This window comes from Chenopodium quinoa, unplaced genomic scaffold (assembly GCF_001683475.1).
Source record: "Chenopodium quinoa cultivar QQ74 unplaced genomic scaffold, ASM168347v1, whole genome shotgun sequence".
In the NCBI taxonomy this organism is placed as follows: Eukaryota; Viridiplantae; Streptophyta; class Magnoliopsida; order Caryophyllales; family Amaranthaceae; genus Chenopodium; species Chenopodium quinoa.
In genome coordinates this window covers 7,186,230-7,197,232 of record NW_018742484.1, presented here as the reverse complement: position 1 = coordinate 7,197,232, position 11,003 = coordinate 7,186,230, and the positions used below count along the sequence as shown (strand labels likewise).

General features: G+C 34.0%; 1 protein-coding gene across 2 annotated transcripts; it reads right to left on the bottom strand.

The window, feature by feature from the left end:
• Positions 1-1,903: 1,903 nt before the first annotated feature.
• LOC110719629 (BTB/POZ domain-containing protein POB1-like) lies at positions 1,904-8,410 on the bottom strand. Of its 2 annotated transcripts, none has more exons than XM_021898603.1 (6): positions 7,880-8,410; positions 4,484-4,621; positions 4,216-4,337; positions 4,053-4,116; positions 3,235-3,514; positions 1,904-3,004 (listed from the first exon to the last, which is right to left on the bottom strand). In XM_021898603.1, exons 1-6 carry the CDS (start codon positions 8,154-8,156, stop codon positions 2,191-2,193), a joined length of 1,695 nt encoding a protein of 564 aa, XP_021754295.1. In that variant the 5' UTR covers positions 8,157-8,410; the 3' UTR covers positions 1,904-2,190. The 2 variants fall into 2 exon arrangements, with proteins under 2 accessions (XP_021754295.1, XP_021754296.1); XM_021898604.1 differs by having other exon boundaries at positions 4,484-4,615.
• Between the last annotated feature and the right edge of the window lie 2,593 nt (positions 8,411-11,003).

Sequence of the window (11,003 nt, the reverse complement as noted above, 5' to 3'; positions counted from 1 at the left end):
GATAGTTTCCTCGCCTTGGGAACTTTATCGTGAGCTCCTACGCCTTGAGTAGCTCACAAGAGAAATTCCATACTCTGAGAATAACACTAAGTGTCCACGCCTTAGGACGAAATCGTCGACTTCTACGCCTCGAGAAGTATGCAACGACCGACAATTCTCCACGCCTTGGGAAAAGGTTGTCTGATGATGAGAAATTACGAGTCTCCGTGTCTCGAGAACCTTGTAACATGAATCGTCCACGCTTTGGTAGATGGTCACTAGGTGTTTGATAAATGTTGTTGATGATTGTTCGATTGTATCCGAACAGTGGTTGCAGTATGTTTTGTTGATGTTGAGACCTTCAAGCCGAATATATTCAACCGTATTAGGTGCTTAAAATGATGAAAATATGACTTTGATATTTTCTAGGGGCAAAATGGTAATTTCGATACCATTTAAATATTAATTGGAATTTCCCGCGAGTTTTCGGTGAGGAAATAACTGCCAATTAATTGTAGAAATCCTTTCAAACTTGGTCAAAGAACCTCGGGAATATTCGCTGAAGAATTGTAGGATATGCAGGTTTGCCGTGCCACGTGGAACATTGCCGTGACATGCGAGATTTGCCGTCACGCGGTATATTTGCTGTGACATGTCAAATTTGGCTTTGGTTTAAATTCGAGCCAAGCCCGACAATTTCATTTTTCCTTATTTTTTTTTTGCTATTCGAGCTCTCTGTACTGCCGCCGCTAGCAATTCTCACTCAAATCTTCACCAAAGTTGCTCAAATTTCTTGCAAAGCTTCTTCTTATTTTCACATCTTTTCATAAATCCATGGAAGTTTTCTCACTTTTGTGTTGATTTTTTTTGCTGAAAATGGTGATGTTTGTGCGAAAAACCCTAGAAAATTGAGAAGTGGGGATTTTCAATTTTGAGCTTTTATGTTGAAATTCTTGCTATGATTTTGCTTGTATATGCATGTATGTTGATTTGTGAGCAATTTGAGACCAAGTTTGCTTGATTTGGTATGCATGCTCTAGAATTATCTAGGCTCTAGCTTAGATTACTTATAGTCTAGATTTTTCTTAGGATAGTTTACTTCTAGATATTTCTTTTGACATAGAATAGGCTTAGTCCTAGATTTTTCTAGATTATTAGTATTTAATACAGATCAAGGAGTTGGAAAGAGTTTCGGCCACTTCACCATAACAAATTTAGGGTTTCTTCCTAATTTTTTCAACATCAAATTCTTTTGGGATAGCGTTGTGTTTTCCTCCATTTCCAGTTTTGCTACAACTTTTTTTTTTGCTGAAATCGGAAATTTGGAATCTTTATACTCACAAGAGAAACACTTTTCCCGTTTGGTTTGTAGGGGGGAGGTAGAGGGGAAAGCAACTCCTCATGTTGTTTGTTTTATTTTAAAGGAATGGGGTGGTCATCGGTAAAGGTAGTTAGAAAATTGGTCAAGCTAGTTTGGCAATTCAAATACCTAAAATCTTATACGGAGTAGTTCAATATTGGTCGCCACCTTTTAGAGGTATTTCTATCCAAGGGATTTGAATTATAAGCAACGATCGACTAATGATTCAACCAAGAAATAAAACGAGGTTTTATTGGTCATGTTTGGGATATAAAATTAAACTCTCATTGGCAAAAAGTTGAATCGGTGCAACAAACTATGAAAACTTAAATGCTGGTCCAAGTGGAATTAGATCAAGATCCGTAACATGAATCCACCTATAAGGCTATAATCACCTTCACTTTTTTCCAAACCTTTAAAATATCCATTTAAGTGTTTCATTTTGTGATGCTGAACTGGGTTGCTACAGAGGACGATAAGTCGATAACATAAACATTGACAGTGTCAAAATACACAAAGGAGCACCATTCATCATTTTTCAACATATGCACAAGACATATCAAATAGGAGCATGAAACGACATTTAACTCACTAGGACGAGCATTATCAAGGAGGATAATAACTTCATAACATGATTTACTGACAGTAAGCTGTTACAGTGCCATAGAAATAGAATACCAACTGCACACCAGTTATAGCTGCTAGTGACAGTTTTTCCTTCTATTTCGATTTCTACCAAAGCAAACTAAGCCATCCTATTATAACTTCTCCGTATATATTATGCAACTATACAGGTAATAAATAAAGCACATTCATCTTCCCTTGTTGGGCATCTAACTAGCATCCAGTGACTATTGCCTAATTGTAAGCTCAGCCTTGAGATGCAATACGCCATTGATAAAGAACTGGCTATCCTCCGCCATAAACGAGGTCCATGGTGTACCAAACAAGTTTCTGTACCCAACTGCCTTCCCTCCTGTGAAAGTGTAATTCCCTCGATATTTGGAAATAAACTCATCAGCTGGCTTTTGTCTAGCAGAAAATTCATAATCCACAGCAAACGATACAGAACCCTTCTCCTGCATGCCCAAGAACAGACCAAAGCAATGAAAGGAGCTCTGCTGATCCATATTACAGTGGGCAGAGAGGAAAAACCCCTGTCCACCGAGATGGAAAGCCTGGGAATAAACCCGACCTGATGGAAAGAGGTTCTGACATTCCTCTCTCCTCAAATCCAAGTACACTATACACTGTGGTCGTGGTAGTTCAAACTCTATCACCTTCACTGGGCGATATTTGTAAGCCCGTTCAATATAACGGTGACCAGAAGTGTTAGCCTCATCTGCGAGCAGGGCTCGCTGACGATATGGTGGCTCGGCCTTGAAAAAAAGTGCTTCCGACACCAGCTTGGAGGATAGCTCCGGATCTAGGTCATTGCATGTCATGACTTTCCTTAGCTTCCTGCATGTCATGTGCGGAAAACGGATCAATCGGCAGAGTCGAGTGCCAAGTACCTTTCGTCGCTCCTCCAACTTCGAGTAATGGGTTCTAGCCCACTTCACTGCAAAATCATAAACGGCGTCTTCAGAAGCAACCTGGAGATCATCACTGCACAGCACTGCCTCGATTCCAGCAAGGGGGAGGTCCATTACCTCTGACTGAAATCTGGTAAACAAATGGCCTGTCAATTATTACTCACACAAAAGCTAATAACCTACAACAATTACAAAACCAAGAAAGCATGGACTAATTGCAAGAGCTAGTGGCCAATTATATTGGACTTAATAACTTTGTGGCAAATTGGCAATTAATGTAGGAACAGCAAAAGTATCTATTTTCTCTTCATCTTTTATTTGGGAAAAGGATGAGAAATTCAGATTTTCAGGTAAGCATACTTGGTCATGTCCTTGAACCGTGATGCAAGAAACTCCTTGGCTGCATCGGTCAATGGTTTGACTGCATCAGCCATCAAGACACTTGAGGGAAGGTCCAAATATAACAAAGCTACATCAGAAGTCATAGAAAAATTGCGCAACATCCGGCTGCAGTATCTCATGCATGAAGCAACTTCAAATTTGTCAGCGGCCATCAGAACATCTAGTATACCAGGTGGAGTGTTGGTTTGTAAAGTATTGCTGTACATAAAATTTAGGAGATCCATAAGCGCAGCTTCCTCTGCTCCACAAAAAAAAAAAAAAGGGAGTTTCATAAATTAATAATTCCAAGCTCAGTCAAAAAGAAATTCTTAAACAATATGCTTGGACATCTGTTGTGAATAGAAAGGAGGGGAGAAAAGGGGAAAAAAATAATGGAGGTGAGGGTGGGTGGGTAGGGGGAATGCTTGTGTTTTCATTCCAACACGGAAAGGATTTGGTTAATTAAAAGGTGAGGATAACGTATCCCTACCCTTTCCCAAGTCAAACTTAAACAAGGGAAGAACGGAAGATGATTCCCTCACCCTTTTCCCATACTTTCCATCCAAATTACCCTATCTAACACCATCAGTTTATCAACAAGAAAAAAAAAATCAGCAATACAGAACATGTTGATGAGGATAATGACAAGGAAAACTAAAGTCAAGCAAAATGGCCCTTGTGACAGAAGTCAACAGGAGAATGGGATCATTTACAACCGTGTAAGGCACCCATCTTCATCCACTTATACGGAGTATCTAATAATGGATTGAGAAAAAGATTCCAAACACTGTACTTACCAGAGGCATGAATGCGTAAAGTCACGTGTCGCTGCTCAGATTCCCTCATCCCATTTGAAAATAACTACAGAAGAAGTGTCAAACAATCAGAAACATGATACTATTTTTGAGATAAAATAAATAAATAAAGACTAAGTGACATACAACAAACTGAGATTCTCACCTTATAAAAAAAAGGACTCTTGGCAGCTAAAATTGGAGAGCTAATGTGAATAGTCTTCACTTGAAGAACAACTGAACAATCCATGTTCAAGGGAGAATCACTATTTTGCAGAGTCTCATCACCTACAAGATTTTAACACAGATCAAAATCATGCAGAGGATTAACCAAATGAAAAGACATAAAAAATGAGCATGGAAACACAGAACGATGTAACATCAGGTATTTCAAATAATTTCCAGAATGTGGAATAGATAAATCAGTATCACACCATCAATAATCGGAGACTCTTCTTCTAGCATAGCCACTGCTTCCCCTTCTAGACTTTCATAGGCAACACCATCAGGGTCTGGCACATTGCAGTTCAAAATCTGGTCATCAGGCTGCAGAATAATATCTGCACCTGCACGCAATGTTTAATCAGTGCTGTCAGCAAATAACCATGGCAACCAAAACAAAAGGTGAAATAGCCTGGCTTTATATACCAAAAACCCAAGAGTACAATGAACAAATACTCAACAAGCATCAATGAATATAAAATATAAAATAAAATAAATACAGAGATAATTTTTGTAAAGAAAAACCTCATTAAAAAAAATTAAAAATAAAATAAAAACCTATATATAATATCAGAGAAACAAAGATAAAACCTCCTTCCACAAAATCTTTACAGATGAGTTTTCTTACATTTGACTAATGTGGAAACTCATGGAATTACGAATAGTAAATGATTACACAATAATTAGAATTCACTATCCCTACCTTTTAAAAAGTTTGAGTTAACTCTTATGAATAGTGTTTGTATGATCATATCCTCTAAAATGTTTATTTACTTATTTACCCTCATTAATGTTAATTGCATCTTTTTTTTTTTTAACCCTTAAGAATAGTGCGCTTACATGTATATCCCTAAAAATATTTGTTTATATAATTTCCTTCATTTATCATACCAGCAACTAAAGATATGACATAAGGCTAAATCGAAACGATTTAGCGAATATGACTAGCTATGGCGCGCGCATCGCTTGTGTTAGCCACCCTAGTAAAATCAAAGTATCCGTTTGTGGGATAATCCTTTCCCGACCTAGCACCAACTTCTTTTCTAGCTTCTAATTAGGTATGAAATCGTTCAAACTATGAAGATAAACTCATAGATGTTTCTTCTTTACCTTATATTTGTGTCAAAATAAAATCAATTTTTTGATGTTAAAGGGCTAGATAACTCAAGGTTGGGTTTTTTTTTTTTTTTTTTTTTTTGGGGGGGGGGGGTGTTCTCTTGAATCCCCACTTCGTTGAATAAAAGGCAAATACCTGATATGGCCCAAGTCCTGGACTTTATTCCACTCCATATTGGGTATCACTGGTGTGGCTGTTGCTTCAAAAGGTATTCACTCACATAAGTCATATACCCACTCCAACCATGATCTATAAAGATGATTAATTGATGACTAATTCCAGATGGAGCTCTAAAAGCATAAGTAGGCAGGGAACCCTAAAAGCTGCTTCATAAACCCAGTTGCTAATTTGCTATATCAAACTATTCAGAATTTGGCCATTAAATAAAGCAGCCCTGAGTAAGAAATAAGGAAATTGCCCAGGGACATTGCTATTCTGTCTTTCATGTAACTATTCTAATAGTTATGCCCGCATTAGCAACATCTCATATATAGTTGGGACAACACATTCTAATCTACTTAAATTAACCTAAGTAACAGAAGAGCGATGTGCTCCAACATTTTGATTCAACCATTCAATCAAGATTAAAAAAAAATTCTCTAATCAAGAAACCCATTGAAGTGACAGGAGTAAACACTAGCACAATTAATCAAGCTAATATAGGAGTTGTGATCATATGGCATCATTTCTTCCATCTAGTGGTCAAAATAATGACACATGCAGGACATGAGATCACTTCCAGGGGTGTTTGTTTAGTTGTATTTAAGAAAGGGAATCAACTACCATAACTTCCATTATATTGTTTGTTAGACCAATTTACTGATTCCCTTACCCCTTTTTACCCGACTTTCTTCTCCATGATTCCCCCACAACCCCCCCCCCCCCCTCCCCCAAAGAACCATCCTAACCAACTTAACTACCAATTGACCACCCAAAAACTCCACCCATTACCAGAACTTCCTTTGACCACCACCGAAAGTTCCTTAAACAACACCAGAACCGCCCTTATCACTGCCAGTACTTCCTTAGCCACCGTCGTCTGCTGGAACCGCCCAACCATCGAAAAATTCAGCCAACCACCGACAAACTACGCCGACTCACCAACCATAAGAAAAACCCACAACCTTCAAAAACACCCAATCCACCACGAACCACCACCCAACCATCACTAAAAATACACCCCACCCACCATAATCATCCTCTCACATTGAAACCATGCCCAACCCATCATGAAACCACCCTTCCACCACGACCCAATCCTCCCAAATTCACCCAAACCACCAAAAAGAAAAAAAAAACATTCAGACTTTGATTGATTGATTGAACTCGCCGGAAACCGCCCCAATAACAACAAAAACTACTCTAACTATTTAAAAATTACTCCACTTACTCTTAAAAACAACCAAAATAGGTTAAGGAGTGACAATGGTGGTGGTTATGGAGAATAGTGGTGGTGGTGGTTGACCTTCTTTCCCTTTCCTTGTTTTTTTTTTTTTTTAAAAAAAAAAAACAACCTAGAAGATCTAAGGGAGTAGCTATCATTTTCCCTTCTTTCCCTTTCCCCTTTACAAACAATCGCCCCATTAAAGTGTTGTTATACCAAGACCCTTGGAAATCAAGCTAACATAGATTAGTTTGGTTTCGAGCTAAATATCCCAATAACATAAAACTAAAGGTCCAATAATTTTGCATATAGTTTGTTAAGTTTTCAGATAAATTCTAAACACACAGGTTTCTTCAGCAAAGTATCAGTACAAAAATCCAACCAGTTAGAGGTTAAGTGCTTGAGCAAGATAAATTTTTCACAATAATGAGAATTAGGGAGGATTCAAGCAGAAACTAAAGATATACCAATATCTTGGTCATCCTAGTGAAAACCACAATAAAAAATAAATAAAACAACTCATTAGATAAAGTATGAAACTACACTTACATGCAACTCAAAACACCATTTGATACTACTACAGCAGAAAACCGAAATCACACATTTAAAAAGTAGCTAAAATTACCACTAGCTAGCTAGTAATCCCCCATTTAAAATCAAGCTCTCTTCTTAAGGCAATTCAGACAGACTAAGTATATCATGAAGCATTAGTCAAGGCATTGGTTTCCAAAGCTAACATATAATACTTTTAGACTAGTTTGATACTTAATTTCGAATTGGAGAGAATACTATATGGGCGAAATTACGAAATATGATCTTAAACCAATGGTAATCAAACCTTGATTTTTTTTTTTTTTTTTTGTTTTTTTTGAAAAATCAAAACTTGATTTCTATTCAAAAAGTTCCTACTAATTACCTTTGCAGTCAAATTTGCCAATAATAGTAACCAAAAACCCTAATTTTTTATGCATCAATCAACACTGAAAGCCACAATTACAATCGTAATAAAAACTAACAATCAAAATAAATAACTCAAAAGCATAAATTAATGAAATAAACCAAAAGAAATTGAAAAAAAATTCAAGAAAATTATAGAAAAAAACAAACCAGGTTCTTTTTTGATATCATCTCTCCTACGCTTCCGATTCTTAGCCCAATCAGCAATGGTGGTGCAACCATCGCCGTCGGATTTGACATCAGGCAAATCAGGAACAATCTCAACCTTCAAAATCCGGTCTGAAAAATTACTATCATTGAAGGCAAATCCAAAATCAGATTCCGAGCTTGAAGATTGAAGATCATCATTAGTTGCGGTACTACTACTGGCACCCGATTTGATGATTGCAATTCTGGAATTGGCTAATTCCATATTCGACTGTTTCATCACCTTCCCAGAATCCCTAACCCCCAAATTATGATTCTGGGAAACAAACCCTAATTGAAAACTTAATATCTGAGTAAGTGTTCACAGTTATTGTGTGACGCATAAGTTATTAGAGTGACACCATCTTAAGTACGAAGTATTAGGTTTCAGTTACGACTGTATATGGAAAACTTTTGCGCAGTTGAGTGTTGAATTGATTTGGGGGATTTCGTACAGCACGATGGAGTTGTTTCAAATCTTTCAATGGGTAAAAAATTCGTGCAATGCACGGCTTTATTTTTATAACTAGATGGAAGTCCGTGTGATGTACGGTTTTTTATTTAAGATTTTTAATTATTTGATTTATTGTAATTAATAATTTCAATCAAAATTACAAAAGTTTAATTTTTTTTTTACTATAATTTATAATGAATTTATTAAATATAAAAAATTGAAAATATGATATTTTTTCCGTTATTTAAAATCTTTAATGTGAAATGATAAATTTTTAATAATTTAAATTCTAAATCATTATTCATTGTTTTACCATATCTTTTATTTCGATAGAATCACCAACCCCGTAAACAACCAACCTACTACATCAATGGATAAATTGAACCGTGAAATGTTAGCCAAACTGAAATTGATATAAATTAAATCTTTACATTTATATAAAATAAATCAATATATTTACCAATAAATGAAAAATTGTTGCGATATAAAATCAAATTTACGCATTGGAATTTTTTCATCATCTCCAAAAATAACCAAAGCCATCCATATATTAAGTATACAACATCTAATCATATGCCATTACATAAACAAATAATCGTTAAGTATCCTAAATAAATACAATGTAACTAATAATTACAAATATAAATTTAAACATAAGATTTTAAAAATTACCCGGACATTGATGACCTAAAACTAACACAAAATTACTAACACAAAATTCGCTTGATGGAGTTTTGTATTGATACGAAATTTTATTTGTGTTGTATGATGTGTTAGATCTGCATGTAAAAAACATTTAGTAAATAAAACATAAACATATAATCGTTGAGTATCTCAAATTAATACAATGTAAGTAATAATTAGAAATACTAATTTAAACATAGGATTTTAAAAATTAAGCTAAAAATTACCTAGCCATTGATGACCAAAAATTTACACAAAATTACTAACACAAAATTCGCTTGATGGGGTTTTTTATTGATACAAAATTTTGTTTGTGTCGTATGATGTGTCAATTTATAATGGTAGATATCACAAATTTTAATTTAATTATAATTAACGAACAATTTGTATTTCTTATCATAAACTATCAAAATTTATCTTATAATGATAGGTATCAAACTTTATTATAAGTGTTTATCATTTAAATATTTTTTTGTATTTTTTTTTGGATTTTTTATACTCGTAGTATTAAATTATTAAATTTATCTTTTCCTATATTTTTACTTTATTTTTTTTATTAAAATAATTTAATTCGTGGATTATAATCTAAGTGGCATTAAAATTTTAGATATATCAAATCTAATTCGTTACTTTTATTTAGGTGGTGACATAATTTTTTAATTCAAAAATAAAATACAAATCTTTCTTCTTATTGGTCGAAATAAGTATATTTTTTACGTGGCGCTTCGAATACTCTCCAAAAATGCCTACTTTATTTATATATATTAGATTTGTTTTTATAATTTAATTGTATTTTTCAATTAAAATATTCTACTAAATATGTATTTATCTCCTAAATTTTATGATATTCACTTGTTTACTACTTAAATTTTTTATTTTATTTTACAAAGTTTCATATGTGGCTGGTCACATCGTGTGGTCAGAATTATTTTGTTAAGGGTTACTCGGTTGGTCAAGGGTTACTCGATCGATCAGGGCCGGGGCTACTCGGACAGTCAGGGGTTACCCGGTCAGTGTTTTGATATATCTCAGCCGGCCACACGATATAGTCAGCCACACGGAAAATATGCTGACTTTATTATTATAATTAATATAAAATTTTAGATCTAAAATAAATTGTAATTCTTTTTTTCACTGGCTAAAATATAATAGTTTTCTATGTGATGCTCTAAAATCTCTTGAAAAACTCTCCTTTATTTACTTTTTGTAAAATTTTATCATAATGTTGGTTCCATTAATCACCCCAATAAATTATTTAATTTTATTCATGATAATTTTTTTAAAAACAATAATCTTATGTGTCGCTCTAATTTTTTTTAAATTTATTATTATAATCTTATGTAGCGTTTGAAAAAAAAAATTATCTTACGTGGCATGATCGTATTGTAGCGTTTTAAAAATTTTAATTCTACATGGTGCTTTTTTATTAAAATCCTACGTAGCGCTTTCAAAAAAAAAAATTATCTTACGTGGAATAATCCTATAGTAGCGTTTTAAAAATACTATCATATTTCATTATTTTGTTTTTATTTAATTCAATTTTTTTTAATATCAATTGAACATAAATTTCAATGTTTAAGTTTAATAGTATTTTTTTTATATATATGAAATAAAATAAATTGTTTCTTTTCTCTTAGATAAAATTTTCAATTTAAAAAGATAATATATTATTTTTATAATAAATTTAAACTTTTAATTTTAATCCTACATGGCGCTTTAAAATAATAATCCTATGTGGCATAATCCTATACGTAACGCTCTAAAAATACTAATCCTACATGGCGCTCTAATAATTTTTTTAAAATAAAATTAAAATCTTATGTGGCGCTCTAAAATCTCAGGAGAAAACTCTCATTTATATATACTAGTTTTGTGCCTGAACGATGCCGAGATGGTTGATAAAATTTTAAGATAACATTTTTACTTTAATGTAAATACGGTCAAATAATT

Bases quoted from the DNA above. Each gene is read 5' to 3' on its own strand.
- LOC110719629 (XM_021898603.1), bottom strand. From the start codon at position 8,156: ATGAAACAGTCGAATATGGAATTAGCCAATTCCAGAATTGCAATCATC. The intron at 4,622-7,879 runs GTTTGTTTTTTT...ATTAAACATTGC, and splicing joins TGATATCAAAAAAGAACCTG to GTGCAGGTGCAGATATTATT. The intron at 3,515-4,052 runs GTAAGTACAGTG...TTTGTGGAGCAG, and splicing joins TTTACGCATTCATGCCTCTG to AGGAAGCTGCGCTTATGGAT.